Source organism: Petaurus breviceps, unplaced genomic scaffold (assembly GCF_028583685.1).
Source record: "Petaurus breviceps papuanus isolate PSGF00001 unplaced genomic scaffold, PetGlider_PUasm1.0 154, whole genome shotgun sequence".
Classification (NCBI taxonomy): domain Eukaryota; kingdom Metazoa; phylum Chordata; class Mammalia; order Diprotodontia; family Petauridae; genus Petaurus; species Petaurus breviceps.
The window spans coordinates 4,755,748-4,779,622 of record NW_027185715.1 but is presented as its reverse complement, the minus strand read 5'-3'; the positions used below and the strand labels follow the sequence as shown (position 1 = coordinate 4,779,622).

Below are 23,875 nucleotides of genomic sequence, written 5' to 3'. Positions count from 1 at the left end.
CCTCAATAGTGACTATGCCTATTATGTCAAAGATCAAGTTAAATTAAATCAAATAACTTGCTATATGTCCATGACATTTAAAAGACATGTTATTTGATAATGGGCTATTCAATTATCCAAACTATACATGTAAATATTAATGATAAAGTAGATAGTTGGGGGAAATATTTGGCAGAATTCTGAAGAAAGACTAGGTTACATCATTCCTAGATTCTCTAATAACTTGGGAGTAGAAATAAAAGAAATTTAATTTGGAAAGTTTTTAAAAATCTGAAAGATGATGAAAGCTTTGGAAAGTTTGTGACAATTAGATTAAAAGATTTTGCTTATAATCATTTGAATTTGAGATTTGACCTATTCAGGGCTTGGAAACTTTTCTTTTTAAATGGCCTATGTTCTGACTTCTTCTTCTTCTTTTTTTTTTTTTTTTTTTTTTTTTTTTGTGGTGTGCAGAGGAAAGGAGTGCTAATAATTGCATTCACTCTGGCCATGGGGTGGAGGAGAAACTCTGAATGCCACTTCCATTATGAGGCCTTTCCTCAGCCCACACTTGTCACACTCCTCAAAATTACTTTGTATCACTTTGTACATACTTGTATTTCTCTATATTCAAATTGTATCTTCTAGTAGATTACAAACTCTTTGAGGGCATCATCACTTTATCTATGCATTCCCGATGCCTGGTACAAAGTTTTGCAAATAATGGGTACTAAATAATTATTGGGTTGAAATCAGTCAAATTGAACATGATTTTGTTAAATTGAAAATACTTATGTCAATCCTGGGGCAGAAGGTAACAGTTAATCCTTACTTGAGTTTAAAACAACTTAATATTCAATATATGCTAGAAATATTAACCTTCAAGTATAAGAAGCTTGGATTTTTTTATTGTTTTTATTAATCACCATGGTTAATTAATGGTATTGATGTTTTGTTTATAATACTTTCCTCCGAAGTATCTTACATCTCAGTCATATCTTGGTGAAAAACACAGCTTCTTTTTGCCAATTAGCTATTACCAAACAATAGATAATAACTATAACTATGTTTAAAGCTGATTTTTTAAAATGAAAAAAAAAAGGAAGAAAGTAGAGAAGGAAGGAAAGAAAGGAAGCAGAAAAGAGTAAAGAAAGGAAAAATGGAAGAAGAGAGGAAGACAAAACATAAACGACAAGGGGTTTTGCTGAATCTAGAAAACTGACTGAATGGTTGGAGCACTGCTACAAATCCTGAGTCTGATAGGGTTAGTTTGGTCCAGTGTCATTTCTATTGCCTGCTGAGACCACACCAGGCACAATATGGCCATTTTAGTCAACTCACTAAAAAGAAAGATGTTAGGGTTTGAACAGAGCCAAATAAGCTGTCAACATTCCAAAAATAAATTACAATAATAACCACACGTAGGAGGCAGTTCAGGGAAAAAACAACTAAAGTGTCTAAGAGGCTAAAGGGGCTGATTGATGAGGTAAGATTAAGAGAATGAAAAATAAGTAATGTGGCCAAATAACACCAAAGAGAGCAATAGAAAAACTGAGCATATTTTTTAATGGTACAGAATAGTATAAAAAGAATGGAAATGTTTAGGTAATCCAGAAGGATTAAGAACGATATTATGCAGAAAGGTATATCTGTCATGTGTCCCTCATCTAGTAGTTTAATAATCTTTAAAAAAAAAAAAAAAGGAGTAAGGTTAGAATGGCATAACTTGTTCTTGATAAAGCCATGCTGGCTTTTTTTGTAATCAGTGTTTTCTTTATCCTAGCTGTTTCTTAACCAGATCTTTAACGATCTATTCCAGAATTTCCTCATGTTTGAAATAAAGAGGTCTAGTCTATAATTTGAAAATGTTTTTCTCTTCCCTTTCTAAGTAATTGGGACATTTTTTCTACTTCCATTTTATAGTACTTTTCTTACATCCCATAATAGTTTAAAAATCATTGACAGTGTTCCAGTGATCATATCCACTAATTCATTCAGTTCAATTACCAGCTCTATGCAAATGATGCACAGATCTACATAGCCAATCCGGTTCTCTCTTCCTGAGCCTTAGACCTGCACCACCAACTGCCTTACGGACATCTTAAATGCCACATTTGGTAGGCAACACAAACTTGGTATATCCAAATCAGAACTCATATGCTTTCCCTCCAAACTTGCCTTTTTTTTTTAACTTACCTTGGAGGTACCACCTTCATCCTGCCAAGTCACCCTGGCTTTCAACCTTCGTGTCATCTTTCATTTTCATTCAAACTCACCCTACATATCCAACCATTTGGCAATTTCTGTCCCTTCTGCCTTCACAGTATCTCTCATATATATCCCGATCTCTTCACTCCTGTGGATATCAATCTAATTGAGTTCCTTACCACCACTCACATGGACTATTATAATTGGCTTCTAATTGGTCTCTCTGCTTCTTGTCTCTTTTCACTCCAATGCATTCTTCATACAGCTGCCAAAGTGATTTTTTTTTCTAAAGTGTGGTTCTCACCAATTAACCTTACTGCTCAATAAACTCCAGTGGTTCTCATCACTTCTATGCTCTACAAAAGTCAAGGACTCAGTTTGGCATCCACAGTTCTTCACAATATAGCCTCTTCCTATCTTTCCAGTCCTCTTACGATTATTCCATTCTATATACTGACTTTATGGTCCAATGATGATAGCTAATTTCTTATCCATCACACATGATACTACATCTCCTCCACCTCCCATTTTTACATGTAACAGAGGACTGGCCAAGGATCCCAGTCTTTCTGAATATAGCAAGAGTGCTACTGATGCAATTCTCCATGTGTAAGAGGCTGGAAAGTCTACTTCTAGAAGATTTGTAATGCCATGTAATGAAATCGCCTTAGAGAGACTTTGGAACATTGATAGGCATTTTATGATTGGTTTTGATTGAACCATGTTATAGACAGCAGCCTCTTTGATTTATCAAAGTGGTGGAACTGGGAAAAGGAGGTGAAGGTACTCTCAAAAGGCTTTAGTCAGCCTTGAATTTTTCTTCTCTTCCTTGTATCTCTTCTTTTCACTTTACTCTGATGAGAGAATTTTATGAGGCAACACCAACATGTCGCTCCACATTTAGGGGCCTTAGTTCTCCATCTTGGCATTTGTTCTTTAGTTTAAGTGAAGTTGGAAGGTGTGACCTTGTAAATTTCAAAAGGTTAGGAGAGTGAGCCATCTGCACACCCAATAGTCTGGGAGTCTAACTCATGCTGGATTTTTAGCCAGGTCACAGCATAAATGGCACATCTGTATTCCTTTGGGATTCAGAGTAGGTATAGTTGAGATGAGGTCTTATCTGTCAGAGATATCTCAGTTGAATATTAACTTGATGGGATCAGTTTTATGCAGAAATGTCACTGAGTTTGAACCTACTCTCCCCAGAGACCAACTTGATATAGCAGAGATTATGTTCCTGAACTAACAGAGGACATGTTTTCCCATTGTTCTCACTATAAATTTCAAAGTAAATATCCCTTTCTGAAAGCAAATCGGTGTTAACTGTTTAAATGGAACTGGGACAATAGCCATTTCTGGCTAAGTTCGGACTCACTTGGAATGTTGGATCAAACCAAAGAAATTCGAAAAAAAACCGCGACCCCTCATAAGCATCCCTCAAAATCTAAGGAGATTTAGCTAGCTTTACTCTGGGAGACCGAGGCCTAACATATATTGGTTTTATAATCCTTTTCACCGGCTGTCCTCCACTCCGGAAATGTTTACTTTCCTTACTTCTGGCTCCTGGCTTCCTTGGCTCATTTCAGGAATCAGCTCTAAGTTTCTGTTCTGCAGTAAGCCTTCCTGGTTCATATAGACACTTATGCCTTCCTCAGTAAAGTCACCTTCCTTATACTTTGCATAAATCTAATCTAACCCTATTATGTAAATGTTGTCCCTTGCATTTATATTTACAGTCTTTAAGAGCAGGAACTTTTTTTAGGTTGTGCTTTGTTCTGTTTTGTTTTGGCTTAATTTTTTGGGATTTTTGCCTTTCTTTTTAGCTCTGCTGCTTAGCATGAGGGGGGATATGCCAAAGCCTGGCATAAAGCAGGTGCTTAATAAATGCAGATTGATTGAAGATTGAGTTTATATGAGCCAGGTCTCTTGCCTCCATCAAAAACACTTAAGGCACTCTCTTCCTCAGCCATACACCAGGAACCCTGAGATCTTTGCATTTAGCCACACTTATCATCTATCTTCACCTAGAAAAGCCACCCTACAGACTCAATCTCCAGAGACCATGTCCTGACCCTGCATTTAATCCACTCGATAAGTCATTATGCACTGGAACCAAGTTGTGCTACTTGAGTACATGTAAACTCACTAAACTCATCATACCTGGATGTTCTCTGGCCATGTTTTATATCCCATTCAGCCATCCAACAAGAAATCCAGATATCTTGATATGTGCGCTGCCACTGCATCCCTTCCTTTATCCCTCTGCACCTCTCTTAGGGAATAGTCATCCAAGTTAACATCACTACCTGAAAAGGTAAGACCACAAACTCTGGGACTCCTCAGGCCAAAACTCTCTTTTCTGGACACAATTACGTGTATAGCCTCTCCCATTAGAATACAAGGGCTATGCAGGTAAGGCCTGCCTCATTTTTTATTTCTGTCCTCAGTGCCTAATTCAATGCCTAGCACATACCAAGCATTTACATACTCTTCTTCCTAATAATCATGAGAATGTGCAAGAATCTCTGTAATAGAAAAATGCCATTTGTATTTAAAGGAAATGTGGAAAATAAAGTAATACAGGAATGTGAACCTATGGGAAGAAGCTACTATGTAGTTTTAAAAGTCTGAGTATTTTCCTGATAAAATGATATTATATACTCATAAACATATGTATATATGAATACTTATATTAGAATGTAATTATTTTTAATGATCAGTAACTCCAAGAAGTCATCAACTATACATACAATATGTCCCCAAAATCTTGGTGAAGTTTTTAATCTACTAAAGCTTGAAAAGTCAAACATTTGTAATATCATCGAATGTCTGACTCTACATATGTGTGGCTAAGGTGGAATGAAGACATCAATCCTTCACGGTGTAGAGAGATTGATGAACTGGTAAGCAAAGGTATTTAAAGGGACATCAACATGTGATCCAAAGTCCATAAATACAATGACAGGGTTTGGGGTGGAGGGAAAGATGATGATGCAGAGACTGAACTCTTTGAGAAAAAGAGGGAAATAGGGGGTGGCTAGGTGGTGCAGTGAATAGAGCACCGGCCCTAGAGTCAGGAGGACCTGAGTTCAAATGTGGCCTCAGACACTTACTACCTGTGTGACCATGGGCAAGTCACTTAACCCCCTTCCAAAAATAAAAAGAAAGAAAGAAAAAGAGGGGAAAGAAACCCATTAAAAGCACCTAAGGTACTCTTCTACTCTGCCATCCACCAGGAAACCAGATGTTACTTGGAGGTCAATCAAGAGAATACAGATACCAGGATCTAGTTAATGTGCTAAATTAGAAGGGATGCTTGCTTGCATCTATCCATGAAAACAAAAATTCATCTCATGAATCTCTTTGGAAGACTGTGAGTCAATTGGGACAGGAAGTGATTTAAATAAATGAGAGAAGGCATTTCCACCTAAGAAAATGGCACACTTGTCAAGCTCCCTGTCATTGCTAAATGTTAGCCATATGTATAGTCCTTTTCAATACCTCCAACTTCAAAAGAAAACACTCCTAAAATGCCAAGCACATTTGCTCAGCTTAAAGTATGCTTTTGATGTAATTCTTCTGACTGCCATTTATTAATCAGTCACCAATGCTTCGTATAATTAAGTCCTCTATAAACTCATAGCTTAATTCATGAAAAGCTAGCCATATTGCAGGCTGCAATTTGGCAAATATCTCATATATGTCCCCCACTTACCACCAGCAACTCTATTTTCTTAGCTGTTCTAGTTCTTTAAATACAACATATGTTTACTTCTTTGAGTTAACTGAAAAGTAATTAGTCAAATTAGAGAGTTCAGTTAAAATAACTTATTCACCAATAGCCAATCAGCAGCCTTTACATTAACCTCAGTTAGGACACTGAGTTTAGCAGTTTTCAGTGTAATGGTTTTGACATTGATGTGTGACTGGGTATACATGTATATTTCCTTATAGATATGTGCTCCTGAAAGCTAATACTGTACATATGATGAAAAGCTTAGCTTTCAGGTAAGATATCAGATACGCCCTTTGGCTGCAGTGAAAGGTGAAACACAACACGATTTTACTGCATTACCATACTCTCTATTCCAACTGTAAACCAATCCTCACTGCTTGAAAGAAAAGCTGTATTCCAGTGAGACTTAAGCACAGCTCACTCTTTTGCATTTCAAGGACTCTGGAGTCCCTTTTTAATGCAGTTAAGTTAGTTTAGAACATGAATTTGAATTCTCAACTAGGTAAGGTGGCACAATAAATCAATGATTCTAAAGCAACTTTATTAAAGATTCCCTGATATTAAGATTTCCATGTAAGCTTCTGAAGCCAAAATATTATTTTTCCTTTTTTTTTACTCAGTCATAAAGAAAATGGAATTTTTATGTTACCGTATAACAAGGGCAGGGGGAAAAACAGTTGTCAAAATAAAGGGAAAGAAGTAGCAGGGGGAAAAATGAGATGCAAATAATGAAACAGGAGATATAAACAAATGACTCTGGTTTTAATATATTTTGGTAACAACTGGTCTCCAGAAGTTTTCCAAAGAATGTTTCCTACTTATTGTGCAATATATGTTCTTCATTGAGTCATATCAAGCAATTCTTTCCCTGTAAAACTTCCCACATTGCACAATTTGTGCTGACGTATGAATGTACAAGCTTTATAAATCAATATGTATTCAAACATGACTAAGCACTCACTGTCTAGAAAGCTCTGCCTGCTTGACAGGGTCACAAGCAATGGGATTTCTTAACTCACTATATGCTTGAGAGAAGGACAGGCAAAGGAATTTGAAGAAGGAGAGATCACTTGTGGCTAGGAGGATAAAGTAAGACTTTGGAAAAGAGAAGGCATCTTGGAATCTCTGATAGACTTTGAATTATGGGAAAGATCTCCATAGATGAGAGGTACATATGTCAATAAAGACACATAGGATACAGCCAATCAATTTTGCTGAAGAGCAATTATATCATCTTTAAGTTTATTAAAGCTTAATTTGGCCTTTTTCATTTATATTTTAAGCCTATCTAACGTTTTGGGATAATGAATTCTCCCATTTTCTACCATCTGTATAAAGGAGAATTACTTTTTATATGTTCTAAATTTTCCTTTTTCTAAGTTCAAGACTTGTTATAATTGTTGTCCTGCCTCCTGCCATGACCACTTCCTCTCTTCCAGGATTTAGGGAAGATGTCTATGCTTGCATGATCTGTACCCTTCATGCCTAGCATTTTGATTACAACCATTTTGACTCTTCACCTTGCCAGGCTGAAAAACGATCACCTTTGTATTCTATTCCCATAATCTACTTGATCATATAAGCTGTCCTTCTCTGGACATTCTGCAACACTATTCTGCTTTGAGATATACTATCTTGCATGTGTACTGTGACAATGCTTGTTCATTTAGATGGGGTAGGTACCCTACAGTGGATAGAATAATGGTCCAGAAATCAGAAAGAAAATGAGTTCAAATCCATCCTCACATACTTACTAGTTGTAATCTCCTGAGTAAATTACTTAACCTCTTTCTGTCTCAATTTCCTCATTCATAAAAAAATGGGCACGATAACAGCACATTCCTTTCAGGTTATTGTGAGGAGCAAAGGAGAAATTACAAAAGGCTTTGCAAACCTTAAAGCACTATATAAATGATATTATTATTATTATACAATGATTTACTATTTATAAGTAAAGAAGAATAAACTGGATTGGTTTTTCAGGTCTATGGCTCTTTTTAGCATTAAGCATGCCCAAATCAGACTAACAGCTCTTTTCAATATTTTATCAGGGAAAAAGATGAAAAGAAAGTTACTAGGATGAAGAATTTAAGAGACTACAATTAAATAACAAAAGGAAGAATTAGGATCTGGAGATGGTAGCACTAGAGAAATGATGACTAAGATGCACCAAATGGTAGAATCTAGTTAAAATTTCTTTTTTTTTAATTTCTTTTTTATTTTTTTCATTTTCTAGAGTAGGGGAGATAGCCTGTTCTGTGGGGAATGGTGAAAGAACAAAAAAGTCAGCAGGTAGAGAGAGAAAAGAGACAAAAGGTGGGGAGGGCAGAAGTAGGAGGGGAAAGAGGAAGATGAGGAAATGCAATCAAGAATTCATGCAGATTGAATGGCCTTGGTAAGGAGATCCACCTCTTCACAAAAGACTTGAATAAGGCCTGGGAAGATATCTATAGGGTGTGAGAGGAATAAGTTAAAAGAGGCACTTGAGATGAATGGCTATTTTCTTGCAGAAATTCTCAGCTGTGAGTGGGAAGGAAGTGGTCTTAGTAAGGCTTGAAGAGAGAAGAGGTTTGAAGCAACCTCCTTGGGGAGTGAGATATGGAATCTATTAGGAAGGAATAATAGAATGGATGAAACTCCATCTGTATCATGGGAATCCCTAAATGCCCCACTGTGCTTACAGCTTTGATGACTGTCTGCTTCTCCATTCTCTGATCCAAAATTAAATCTTCGGTTGATTGATAATTCTGATTTTTTCAAATGTAAAAATATGATAATTCTTAAGACATTCTGGCTAACAGATTAAGTTTATAAATATCTAGGCAATTAGACAAATATACCACAAAATCACATTTTCTTTCCTTTTTTAGTCTTTCATAAGAGGTTGTAGATAGATACACATAGATATAAAGATATATATACAAAGTTAAGGATAACCAATACAAATCTTGGAAACAAGGTCCAAGAGCAAATGATAGCAAATGCTTATATGTACTTGACTCAGATAAGCAGAATCTTAAAATGAAAAATATCATTTCTTTTCTCTAATCTATATCCTCTCTGCTGCAAATAATGTCAAAATAAAGTTAAAGTTCTGGGAGTGAAAGCTACACATGCAAAAATACAGCCACATTATTTATTATTTTCCTCTCACTTTTGAAAAAACTCCAGAAAAAGAATAGTGAGTCTTTTTGAGTAAGCCTTTCTTCAGTCATAAAGGGATTAGAAACTAGTCTTCAAGAATAAAAAAAAAAATACATCAACACTAAAAAAGAATACTTCATATGATAACCAAAGCAAATATAAAGCTACCCCCCCAAAAATTGATGCAAATAATATTATCATTCAAAAATTAGAGTTTAACTTGAAAGCACATCAAAGAAGCTCAATTTAGTTTGGATTTGCTTCTGAAAAGTGAATGGCATACAAATATTTATGTTTTCAATATACAGAAATAGGTATTGAGGTGAAGACTGAGGTAGAAATGTGACCTCTTTTTTAGAAGGGTGTTTCCATAAACGAATTAGCTTAAATTCCCAAGGGAAGAAGAAGAATGGCAAGGGACATTATGTGTGTTTGGAATAGGGAAAGAAAAGTATATGTATGTGTGTATATTTATTTATAGATTAGGCATGGGCTGAGAGGCCCCTCTAGCACTCTTTGAATCCTTGAAGTATGGGCTCTGGGAGCCCCTCTAGCTCTCCTTGAGTCCTTGAGGTACAGGCTCTGGGAACCCACCTTGAACTCTGATTAAATCATCTCATTTGATGAGGCATTTGCATCAGGCAATAAGCCTTACATTGTGGTGAACCCAAGCCTTGGTTACTAGACTTCCCACAGATCAAAATATTAATCCACCCTTGAACTGGCCTAGCCCACCATTGTCTGTAGCCTCCAACTACCTCCCACCCTTAATTATTCATTGACCTCATTAATTCCTTCTGAAGACCCTCCCCAGGCTCCTCCTTTGGACCACCCCTGGATTCCTTACACAACCTTCTGTATATGAGACCCCATCTCACACCATGTGGTATGAGAGCTCCATAGAATGCCATAGAAGAGTGAGTGCCATAGAATGCCCTAGAATAATGAGAGTGCCATAGAATTTTCTAGCACAGACTTACTCTGTGTCTAATGCGAGCAAATTTTTAATAAACTTTACTTTTCTTTGGCTGAGAAGACTTGAGTCAAATTCATTTGGAAGGACCTGGAGTGTTGGTATTTTGGGGTCTCCAGAGCAACCCTAGCCCTCTTAGTGGGTAACCTCTTCATATGTGCATGTGTATGTACACACATGTATATGTGCACATATCTATATGTACACGTGCATGATATACACTGTGTGTATACATACATGTACATATGCATACACACGCACACGCACACTTATAAATATATTTATATACTCATGCATGTGTGCACATACATATGTATTGATATATTTTATATATTTATGAGTGTATGTATATGCAAGTGTACATATGTATACATATACACACATGTGTGTATACATATTTATATTTAGCTTATTTTTATACAATTAGACTTTTTTTTTTAAATCACCCATTCAACAGACACTGACTCATTAGGTCTACGTGAAAATAATCAGTTAAAAAAAAATCTGAAAAGGCCACTCTGGCTTTGGGAGCATTAAAAAAAATGCTTTCTAAATTGTATCTTCTTTTCAAAGAAATACAAATGAAAGAACTTTTCCCCTCTTTGGATGACAAGCATATTTTGAAATGTTTATTATGCTGAAGCCCAAGTGATTTTGTTATGTTGAGAAGGCTATTTCAAAGAAAAAAAAAAAAACCGATCCTGAATAGCCTCTAGCTTTGAGTTAAGTAGTATTAGAATGAATAGCAGAGTTATCTTTAAATAGCAAAGGTTTTGCTGCCTTTGAAGTGCTTTATCTAGTTCCTATGACATCTTATGTTTGATTGAAGGAGCAACACTAAGTGACATTCTTGGTACTCCAGAAATACATATAAATACACATACATACATACACACACACACACACACATATATATACCTTTTCTTGTATGATGCAGAGTCATGAACCAGGCTTACAATTCATTACTCCTGTGTCATTTCATTATGACTGATTTTTCTTTATCTGAAAACACCAATTTAACTCTATGTAGATGTTTCCCACATATTTTAAACTAAATGTGAAATATTCCCTCAAGGCCAAGAGGCATTTGGAAAGTTGATGATAACTTGTACATGTTCAAGGACGCTCTAAATGAGGTTATTAAAATTCAACACTTTGCATACTCTCATAGGGAAAAAAAAAAGTTTGTCCCTGAAAACAAGGAACAGGGGATTCAAGAAAGTTCAAAAGTTTATTGATAATTCAATCCTTGCCCACCACATTTGAGGTTGACAAAAACCACCATGTGAAGAAAGGTAGCCATGCATTATAACAAAACAATTTCAGTATTCCAATCCCTGTACAAAAGTCAAATAAAAACCCATGTGTTATTTGTTTCATGGACTTAATGAGGACAGAGACTGTCTTTTGCCTCCTTTTGTAACACCAATACTTAGTACAGTGACTGGCACATAGGAGGTGCTTAATTAATGTTTATATATTGATTTCCATGGCACTATCATTCTATCTTACCAACAATATCACTGAAACTTTCACTCTGAAGTTCCAAATAGTTTGACTTTTGAATAAAATCTCCAAATTCATATTTGAGAAGAGGATGTCAATCATTTGCCTGCAGCTCAATCTTGTGATTGTTAACCATGATGCCTACTCTACTTGTAGGATATATGGAAGAAGTCAAAGGAACTCCCATCTTTTTACACAAATAAAATTTTTCCCATTTTCCCCCTCTTCTTCCATCTAAAAGTCAATGATAGTCTTCTCTTTGGATTCTCCTAATAATGAGGCTTTCCTCCCTTATTGTCTGAGGACCTTCACATAAATCTTGAATAATTTGTACCTTTATCCTTTTTCTTTCTCTTCTTTAAATTCATTTTTAAGTCTCAGTGACTGGGGAACTCTTATTGTTCCACATTTGGTTTGCTGTAGGGGAGCTCTGCCTTAATCAGCCTTAATCATTAATCATACTCTATACTAGGTGTGGAATACCCATCGATACAAAACTATGATCATTAGACACTGCCTAACCATGTGGTTCGCGTTTGCTTCTGGGAAGTCCCTGGTGGCCATAATTTCAGAACTGTGAGTCATAGGCTCAGAATAAATCTTCTAAAAACTAAGGTCCTATAATGTAGCTAATATGTTCCATAGTAAAAGCTTTAATGAGCAAAAGATAATTAAATCAGAACATAAAATGTTATTTAATAATGAAAAACTGCATAATCATAATAATAGCTAAATAGGGAAAGGATGCTCATTTAGGAAATATAATAATGAAGTAGATATGAAGACTAAAAGACCTATAGACATAGATGGCTACTACTCCTTACAACTGTGCATGCTAAATTAACTAAGCTTCTGAAATGGTAGAAAATATTGTTTGGTTCCAGATTGAAATTTTATTTATGTGATGATAAGATAATTCCTTCCATTGATATCCATCAACAACTCACTTTTAACTTAGAGACACAGAGAGCTAGGTCACACAGATAGTTTGTCTTGGGGGTAGGACTTGAACCCAGGTCCCTACTCTGTGTTGTCATTCTTCTCCCTTAGAGTCCTCCAGTTTCATCTTTTCATTTCATCAGTATGGATAACAGTTTGTGAGTTTGTACTGTTTTCATATGCAGATAAGCACAAGCCATTGTCTCTGGTAGGTCTTATACTTGAGTTATTTTTCCATTTGTTATGACAGATTACATTGGGACATCATTATTCTCAACCAATTGTTGCAAGGTTTACACATTTATGTGATGTTTGGTAGTGGTTGAATGTTCAGTGCATAGGAAAACACCATTAGCCCATCTGAGAAACAAATATATGGCCTTGACTTCCATTAACATATTGACCTATCCAAGTGAGTTAAGATCCCAACTTTATAGTAGATCTAAGAAGAAATTAAGGATAAGAACTTTTTCTCGAACTATTTGATATATTTTGCTGATGTCTCCTTTTCTGAGGAGACTAGACTAAGGCTCCAACATATAAAGCCAGGTTCCTGCCATAATGCCCCAAGTATACAGCAATCATGATGACTGAAAATGCACTGTACATGTTTACTCCTACCAGGCCTTTTAGCAACACAATTCAAAATTATAAGTGTTCGGTAATGTAAATAACATCATCTAGTTCCCTTTTCTATTTTAGTATTCAAAACATGAAAGATAAATAATACAAATATGAAAATTAACATGTATACCTCCATAAGACAGAACTTCCTAATATAGGCCCCTTTATACCATATATAGTGTATACTATAGGCCTCTTTATACTATGTACAGTGTATACTATAGGCTTCTTTATACTATATACAGTGTATACAATATTTTTTTTGAACACACACATATATACACATATATATGTAATGTCTCTCTCTATATATATCTACAAATATGCACTTATATAGAATAGTGGAGTTTTTAAGCTTTAATAGCTTAAAACTGACAATTGAGGTGATATATATATATATATAATAAAAGATGCTTATTTAAATTCTTCTAGGAAGACCAGAGAAGGGAAAAAGATAGGCTTACTTTTAGGTTAGAGGGGGTCCAAATCAGGTACTCTGCTCCAAGTGGAGGGGAGGTCAGAGTCAGAAACTCAAGCCCACCCAGGGATGCCAAAAACTGTTGCAGTGGGGGCTGGGTAAATATAGTGGATGTTCAGTAGGGCCAGGCTTATAATGAAGTTAATATTGGGGCTGGGAGCACCTTTTTTAGGATTTCAACACACACATATGTATATTAAAAAGATTTTCTAATATATTTAAGCAGGTCTTTAAAATGCTAAAATATAGCTTAAGAAATTCCTGAGATCTGTCTGAGTTACATAAGATTAGCTTAGTTTTTTGTTTTTTCCTAAGAAGGCAACATTATGCAAAATACTCCAGTCATGACAACTTTTCTACATATAGAACATAAGGTCACATCATGAAATGAAAGTAGTACACGTAATTGTAACTAAAGAATGTGCTTTTCACTCTGAGCTCCTATGCCTATAACATCCTGTTCCTTGGCCTCCAGGAATATGTTAGGTGGTCTCATGGTCCCCTGGGTGGAGGAGCCCATCACAAAGCCATCTCCCTTAATTTAGTACAATTGGCAGGCACTACTCAAGAGAGGCAGAAGAATGGGTTACCATGGAGACTAAGCTACCTCTCATCTCCAGAGAGGCTGATTCTTCCAAGTCGGAACAGAGATCCTGTTAAACAGCATAAGGAAATCACACTGCCACTGACAGCCTGATACCTGTGCTCAATAATTACATCGCAGACCATTTCCAGAGCAGACAATCCCATCAACTAACAACAAATATTAAAGCAACAGATAATTCCTTCCACTTGCTGTTTACAAAAGGCATTCTATCCATCCAAACCAAATGCAAGAACTTGAAATCGGCTGAAAATTTTCCACCTCTGCTTAGTACTTTATTAATGGGGTGATCACTATGCTTGACCTATTTGCTGAAATTAACCAGAACTCCAGGAGACCATATGGATTGCCAGATGGTCTGCTGTAATTTAATGGCATTATTCTAAGTATGAAGTAAGCGATAAACATAATTTGCATTCTTTTCTGTTCTTACTAGGGGTTTTTATTAGTTACATTTTTATTCATACAGTAGAAGGTGATACCTTGCTACTGAAACACAGATGCCAGCTAATTACGGTGAGGGGCTATGCCCCTCCAAGCATAGGCCAGCACTCTGCACAAACTCCATCTTGCCCAGTGACCCCGCCACAGTGATTAATAAGTAGAATGCTAAGCCTTAATGAGCATGTCAGATTTTCGATGTTCTTCAGGTTAACTTAATTAGCATTATGATGAAGAGACGGTTTCAGTTACTTATTAGATGGACTCATTACCCTTCATAGAACTCTGTATCTTCTCACCTTGTGGGCTGCAGGCTTATTTCAGCCTCAGAAATATGAAAGTTTAGCTATCAATGGAAGTCTTTCAGAGAATAAGAGAATAAAGTACTAATTCTACAATCAATCAAAATGTGCTTCATTCATTGTTATTGCTTGATTTTATCCTGGATCAGTAAAGCTATCTTAAGTCATTATGACAGAGCATCAGAGACACAAAACTGGCATTGAGTAATAGGTCTAACACCTACACATTAGATTGAGCATGTTATATCAAGCGTTTTACTAAATATAGTTATTATGTTTCAGGGAAAGTCATTTGACTGGCACCATATCCAAAGTCACATAATAATCAACATCCTATTCAAGTTCTACTAAATTTCAGTAATCATAAGGCTGCTCTGAATCTTTAGAGCTTATTCAATTATTGTGGTTAAAATATTAACCCTCAATATCTCAGTAGTCAGTATCTAGCCCTTTAGTTGAGTAAACCATAGAATAAGAAGAAAACTCAGTTCTTTGTTCAATAGTTGGGTTGAGAGTTAGTGATGTCCCACACCTAGAGGCCATTGTTTAGTGATAACAAAAGAGCCAGCAGTGCAACAGAATTAATTCAATCTCTGGTGAACATTCAGTTTGCATTTCAGATTACAAATATTCTGTCACCACCCCACTATTTTAGATCTCCAATGTCTGAGACCAGGTCAACACACTTGAAATCTTCACTTTGGCTTCCCTGTACTAATATAGAGCAGACCAGACATCACTGGGATGCAAAGGATACTTATCAACATCTAAAATTCATGGACTGTGTGTGTGATGGTATGGAGAAGTAACATACCAAATTAAAAGTCCTTGTTAATATCCAGCAACAGGAGATTTTAGCCATTTATTTCACTGAAAGTTTATGGGTAATACTAAAAAAGAGGAGTATATTATAATAAACTACCACATTCTTGTAGAACTCTCATATGAAGGTCTCTGATGTTGAAAACCTTGCAAAGTCTATGAAAATTAAAATGTGTATATGACTAATTAAGCATCTATATCTATTATGTTCAGTAATATTTTGATATGTAGAATCAAGTTTCATATGCATTTAGGTATGGCATAGTCAGCCTAGCCTATCTCATGGTAGAGTTTATGAAAGAAAATTATTATTACTTCATTATGATGTTTAGAGAAATGAGTATTAGTAACCAATGAGTTAAGGATATACAGAGTTGTCCCATTCTTCTAAAGTCCTGATTTTAAAAAGTTCAGTCTCTTGAAGAACATTGCTGATGATGAAAGTCGATTAACTTTCTTGTTCAGACCCTACCCAAATGGAGTAGCCATTGTGTTCCACTCAGTTTTGGGTGGATTATATTTATTGAATAGATTGCCCAAGGTTGGGGATGGTCTGGGTAGAGAGATAAGTACAAGGTTGACATAATGGCACTCTCAGTCGGCTCATTGAACACCTACTCTTTAAAGAGAATATAAACTGTGAGCAGCTGCCATAATTGCCTTTGGTCTAAGAGAGTTGGCCAAATGGCCATCTTTTTATTAATAATAGGCTGGCCTTGTTAATAAAATGATTAAATTACCCAGAAACTACATATCTTATTTTGATCACCTCAATATGACAAAAATAGTCTTGAGTCAGGAAGACATGAGTTTAAATCCTTCTTCATACATTTATTAACTATGAACCTGGACCAGTCACTTCACCCTGTTTGCCTCAATTTTCTCATCTATAAAATGAGCTGGAGAAGAAAATGACAAGCCACTCCAGTATCTTTGCCAAGAAAACCCCACACGAGGTCACAAAGAATCGGACAAGACTGAAACATCTGAAGAAAAACAACAAAAAGATATCTCTCTATGACTTTATGTAAAGGATGGTGAAAGCTATTTGACCTAGTTAATAATACCTGGTATTTATAGAATCCTTTAAGATTTGTGCAGGACTTTACATGCAAAACTTATCAACAAGCATTTAATAAGCCTATATTACATGCCAAGCACAGTGCTAAATGCTAATGATACAAAGAAAAACAGAACACTCTCCCTGGCCTTAAGGAGGCCACAGTCTAATTTGGTGTGGGGGTGGGGCAGGAGAAAGATGAAATGGAAATAACTAGCTAATTCAAGATATAGAGAGTAGATGGAAGGTAATCTCAGGTAGAAAGGTGGGTAGAAGGTGGAGGTTTGTGTGTGTGGGGGGGTATAGACAGTAGAAAAGGCCTCCTAAAGAAAGTAAATTTGAGTTAACTTGAAGAAATCCAGGGAAACTACGAGTCAGAGGTAAAGAGAGAGAGTGACCCAGTCATGGGGGACACCCAGTGAATGAGAGTCTTCATTAATTACTGTTTATCCTCTATCACTCTCACTGACCCCCTAAAAAAGCACCTGATGGGGGCAGCTAGGTGGCACAGTGAATAGAGCACTGACCCTGGAGTCAGGAGGACCTGAGTTCAAATCTGGCCTCAGACACTTAACACTTACTATCTGTGTGACCTTGGGCAAGTCACTTAACCCTAATTGACCTGCCTTCTCCCCTCCACAAAGCAAAAAAAAAAAAAACCCAAAACAAACCAAAACAAAAAAACAACCAAAAAGCACCTGATGAATTTCACTCAACTTAAATGGGTTTGTCCTTAGATGACAGAAACAAGACACAATGCTGGGCCATCTTCAAAGACTGTTGAGTTTAAATCGGGTCTTCCAGAGCTTATATTGCTGGTGACCTTGCACAGCCCTCCCTCACTCAAATCAAAGTCAACTCCAAGTCATGTTATCATTTCCCTGATGTCATGGTCCTCTTTGAAAATGAAGGACAAAAAAAAAAAGAAAAGAAAGAAAAAAGAAAAAAAAGAAAATGAAGGACAAACACAACAAGAATAAAAACTATATGGGCCTAGTGTTTGAGAACTCAAGATCCCCTCCACAACCATGATGAAACATTAGAATGGCAACTGTGAATAACGATGATCAATAGCTTTGCTATGACAGCATTGTATGAGCTACAGGAAAAGTCCTTTACTTGACATTGAATATCCTTCACAACCTGACCCCTTACTACCTCTTACTCTTCTTACACCACTATCTTTCAACATACTCTATGTTCCTACTTCTTTTTCTTTTTTTTCTTTTTTTTTAATTCTTTTTAAAATTTATTTATTTTTATTTTGGAGAGCAACTGGGATTAAGTAACTTGCCCAAGGTCACACAGCTAGGTTTTTTTATATGTGTGTATTGTGTCTGAGGCCGGATCTGAACTCAGGTCCTCCTGACTCCGGGGCCGGCACTCTACTCACTGCACCACCTAGCCACCCCCTACTTCTTTTTCTTACGCTAGCCTACTTACTATTCCACACAGATAATACTCCATCTTCTTCTTCCAGGCTTTCTACTATTGATCCTCCATGCATAGAATTCCCTCTCCCCACATCTCCACCTCTTTCTTGACTTCCTTTAACATTCCTCTCAAATCCCGATTTTTATAAGAAGCATTTCCCAAAACCCAGCTCCTAGTGTTTTCTCCTCTGAGACGTTGCTGCTGTTTTTGTTGTTCAGGTGTTGAAGTCACGTCTGAATTTCCGTGACCCCCTTTAGGATTTTCTTAGAAGAGACACCTGAGTGCTTTACCATTTACTTCTCCCACTCATTTTACAGATGAGGAACTAAAGCAAATAAGGTTAAATGACTTGCCTAGGGTTACACAGCTAGTAAGTATCTGAGGTCAGATTTGATCTCATGAAGATGAGTCTTCCTGACTCTAAGCCCTGTGTTCTATCCACTTTACCACCCAGCTACTATCCTCTGAGGTTACTATCCATCTATTCTGCATATATTTTGTAGGTACCTTATTACCTTCACAGTGTCTTTTTCATTAGAATGTGAACTTGTTTATTACACAGACAATGATTTTGCCATTCATTTTTTCTCTAGCACTATAGTGTTGCACATGGTAACTTGCATGGCAAAGACCTTAATTTAGAAAGGCCGAGGTCACCCACTGTACGCTAAGCCATCACCAATCATCTTAGCTCTTGTCTTGACACTGGACTTGAATGACTCCAGAGGAGAGAGAGGTCAGGAGGACCTGAGTTCGGATCCAGCCTCAGACACTGAATACACACATACAAAAAAACCTAGCCGTGTGACCTTGGGCAAGTTACTTAATCCCAGTTGCTCTCCAAAATAAAAATAAAAAAAATTTTAAAAGAATTAAAAAAAAGAAAAAGAAGTAGGAACATAGAGTATGTTGAAAGATAGTGGTGTAAGAAAAGTGCTGATGACTTTGCAAAGCTCTGTTTCACTTATATCCAATTCACGTGCAAGTCAGGACATCACCGTCCTGATGTCATTGGGCCTTCTTGAGAATGAAGGGTGAACAACAACATTGCTCAATAAATGTTTGTTGACTGACTCTCTTCATGGTCTTTTAATAAAGTACATTTGGAAGATTTATAAGGGGGGGGAAAAGTCTTATATTCCAAATGTAGATTACTGCATGTGGTTAGTTTCACCTTTATACCATGCATGCATGCACACACACACACACACACACACACACACAAACACACTACAAAGAAGTATCTGCAGTATTTAAAAAATAACTCTAGTATGCCTTAAGATCAATGACTATGAGAGAAAGAGTCTACATAATGTAATGAAATTAGGAAATCTGTGTCTTCATGCCAGCTTTGTCATTAACTACTCATCTACATTTTGGTAATTCATTTTAATTTCTATTCTGTGTAATGGGTCCTAGTTTGGGGCAGCAAGGTAGTGCAATAGAGTGATGGATTGGAATCAGGAAGACCTGAGTTCAAATTCAACCTTAGATACTAACTGTGTGACCTTGTGCAAGTCACTTATCTTCATTTGCTTCAATCTATAAAAATGTAGATAATAATAGCACCTACCTCCTGAGGGTGTTGTAAGAATCAAATGACATTACTGTAAAATGCTTAGAACTCAAAAAGAGTAAGTATTATATTAATATTATTATCACCATCATCATCATTAGTATGGCTGAACTCTAGTTCTACTTCTAAAACTATGTGATTTTATATTTATGTATTTCAATACATCCAAATTTTTAAAAATTAATCATTAAAGAAGTAAGTTGTCACCTGAACTATTTTAAATATTCAGATGTTTGGCACTACATAAGAAAAATATACCCAAATAATTGATTTGGGGGTATGTGTTTTAATATTATTCTTTAACATTTTTAAAGACATTTTATTTCCATGGAACCATAGTAATTAAGAGAAACCAATGTAATAATATACCAATGCACAATGTTGTGGGTTTTTTTAATATATGTTCAGTGAAATGTATCAATAACTATACACACTTACCTATATCCTTATCCACACACATACACACACACACATATATACACACATATACACACATCACAGAATATATTCATGTTGGAATATAGCAATATGATTTATAGGCTCTTATTTTGAAAAAGGAAACCTTACATAATTACATTTTTAGGAGCAACTAATACACAAAATAGTAACAATTACAAAAATTAGAATGAGGCCTAATATAAGGGCTAAGATTCTAATTTCATCACTCATGACAAAGAACTTTGTATGCATGATAAGTCAACCATAATCTATGAAGCTATTCCCCTTTCTTCCCAATAACTACTTTCCATGTTAGTTATACTCCCTCAGGACTTTGTTTAAAAATAATAAGATTTCATAATTAATAACATTTTGCTGTTCAGTCATTCAGTCATGTCTGACTCTTCATGACCGTGTCTGTCAGTTGTTCATGGGGTTTTCTTGGCAAAGATATTGAAGTAGTTTGCCATTTCCTTCTCCAGTTTTATGCAGACGAGGGCTAAGTGACTTGCCCAGGGTCACACAGCTGGTGTCTGAGGTCATGTTGGTAATCCAGTCTTTCTGACTCCAGGCCCAGTGCACTATCCACTGCACTGCCTGGCTGCCCTAAGAACATTTATTGTTGCTGCTCATTTCAGTTATGTCTGACTCTTCATGACCCCATTTGGGGTTTTCATGGCAAAAATAGTAGAATGGCTTGTCATTTTCATCTACAATTCATTTTACAGATGAGAAAACTAAGAGAAACAAAGTGAAGTAACTTGCCCAGGGTCACAGAGCTAGTAGGTATATGAGGACAAATTTGAATTCAGATCTTCCTAATTCCAGGTCTGGCACTGTATTTACTGTGCCACTCATTTCCCTTAATAATGTTTAGTTCTAATCAAATACATTTGTTTTAAGAGAACACAGGATTACAATAAATTATTTTAAGATAATTAGACATTAGAAGGGATCTAGTGTGGCATAGAGATTGCTTATTGAACCAGGTGGTTATTTCTTCCAAAAAATCTTACCTCCTGCATACATAACAGCAAGCATAATGGATGATATCCAGGCTATCTCACTGTAGGTACTGTGGAATATCTCCTGAATTTCCTTGAAGAACACTGTGATGGCTTTGGGAAATGCATAGGAAAATCCGATGGAAATGAAAGAGCCAAGGACCACAACCCAGCCCCATCCTCCATCTGGGGGTGGATACTGAGGTGGACCACTTGCTGCTGGTGGCATGTTGGCGTCCTTTTCTGTGATTCAGATAGCTGGAAAACAATATCATCAACAATAAAAAATATCAGAAGCAATATCTTAACATTATCTTTCACAGCTCTTTTATTAGAATGATTAAAAGAATAGCATTACCTAATACTAACTATAATGTAGTTCAGTCTGAATACTTGACCTTTGTAATACATAAAAAATTCAATCACTAGAAATGATATACCACAAGCTTATTGAGTGTCATTTTTTAATGTGACACAGTTAATAAAATTTAAATTGTTTACTTTGCATTATGAATAAATACTTTATAAAAATTAAGAATTGATATCCAAATCAAAGCAGCACTTACAAGGCTAAGGTTCTCTTGACAAGTATACAAAACAAATGGAGTTATTCATTTTAAAGTATATTTTACTAATCTAATTTTTTTTATGTTTTGGAAAAGGCACAAAAGCAACATAAAGGAATACTGACAAGGAGTGGCTAGTGAGTAGAGCACTGGCCCTGGAGTCAGGAGGACCTGAGTTCAAATCCCACCTCAGACACTTAACACTTACTAGCCATGTGACCTTGGGCAAGGCACTTACCCCCAATTGCCCTGCCTTCCCCCCTCCAAAAAAAACCAAAACAAAACAAAAAAGAAATACTAATGAATTATACATTACTAAACACTTTCCAAAACTGAAATTCCTTATCATTTTAAATGAGAATAATCAACCATTTTCGATCAGACCTTCTAACAAGATCTATATTTTAGAAGTTTATGGTTTGATGAAATCAAGTAAATTTTAATATACTTTCAAATTTAGTGTTAGCTGCTCATTTTATAAATGATGGATAATTTACGTATAATGTAGTTGATTAAGCTACATATTATATAATGGATTGAATCCTTCAAGTCAAGGTTAAAATGGCTTTGTCATATGAGGTACTCAACCTCAGCTTTATTTGCTATGTGAATATCTTCAAAAAAACAATCTTCTGCAGGGGAGACACACAGAACCCTAAGATACTCCCAACAGGACATAGTTTGAATTTTATTTAGTATCACAAACATCTTAAAGCTTATCAGTGCTTCAGTGGGTGTGTGACTTCAAAAACAAACATTGTAAATAACAATTAATAAAACAAAATCGAGAAAGATGCATTTTCCTTGAATTACTTTGGTTTTTCAATATCAATATTGGTTCTATAGTACTATTCACCATTTTTTTTTTCAAACTAACTTACTTTAACTTGCAGATGCTGGTGGGTTCTCACACACTTTTTTTCTATCCCATTTATGGAGACTTCTCAATGGGAATGTATTACTTGTGGCAGGAAGAAAGAATGCTTTTAGCACAAGCTAATGCTTCAAATGCGTCAATGCCAATTTATTTTGTCAGAGTTTGTCTTTAGAGGCCTAACAGCAAAGCTAAACAAATAGCTATAATAATAGAAACAAGGGGACTTTTTGTTGCTGTTATACATCTAAATATGTCCAAGGTATTTGCAGTAATCTTCAAATCACCCTGAGGGATATGGGGTCAAATATTATTTTCCACATCAGAGTTTGCTTATTTGCCCAATGATGAAACATGAAAGTAGCTTCTTTAATAGCTCAACATAGAAACGTAAACATTATTCCTGCAAAAGCTTTTAAAGGAGCAGTACATCCACAAAGCATCATTACAGCAAATTATGATTATAATAGCAACTATGGTGATCTTTCTGAGTCATCATGCTTTTAAACAGGAAATTTAAAATCATTCAGTGTAAAGTATTTCAGTGATTTATGGAGAGTAAGCAATGATTATTATCCCCATTTTACAAACAGAGATATGGAGATTTTAAAAGAACTTAATTGTACTCATAAAAGTTTCAAGTACCTGAGAGAATGGAGAGATTATAAATATATGCTACTTGAATCCTTCAAGATGAAAGTGGTTAAATATTATTGACCAGTGACTCTTCAGAAATAATCTCTCTTCCCATCTTTGGAGACACCACTCCATTTTCTTCTCTTCCTACAAATGTACCTGCTCAGTCTCTTCCTCCTTAACTTGTTATTGACCTCTATCCACCCTCTTTAAGTGGAGGATTCACCAAGGTTCTCCCTCTGACCCTCTTTTCTTCCTTTAATATTCCCCACCATGAGAATCTCACTTATCATAAGTCTTCAAGTATACTTCCTAAGCAGAAGACTTTAATTTCAAGTCATGAGCTCAGAATCAGCACCACCAACTACCTAGTATAGATAGATAGATTGATAGATAGATAGATAGACAGACAGGTAGATGGATAGACAGACAGACAGACAGACAGACAGATAGATAGATCAATAGACAGATAGACAGGTAGGTGGATAGATAGATAGATAGATAGATAGATAGATAGATAGATAGATAGAT

At 36.0% G+C, this 23,875-nt stretch overlaps 1 protein-coding gene across 5 annotated transcripts in view; it reads right to left on the bottom strand.

Moving 5' to 3' along the window:
• The window catches only part of SLC16A7 (solute carrier family 16 member 7), a 260,082-nt gene that overhangs the window by 69,036 nt on the left and 167,171 nt on the right, over positions 1–23,875 (bottom strand). For all 5 annotated transcript variants that reach the window (XM_069080575.1, XM_069080583.1, XM_069080569.1 and 2 more), the window contains one exon: positions 21,281–21,526. In XM_069080575.1, the coding sequence (XP_068936676.1) occupies positions 21,281–21,497 (217 nt within the window). In that variant the 5' untranslated portion in view covers positions 21,498–21,526. The remainder of the gene's footprint in view (positions 1–21,280; positions 21,527–23,875) is intronic.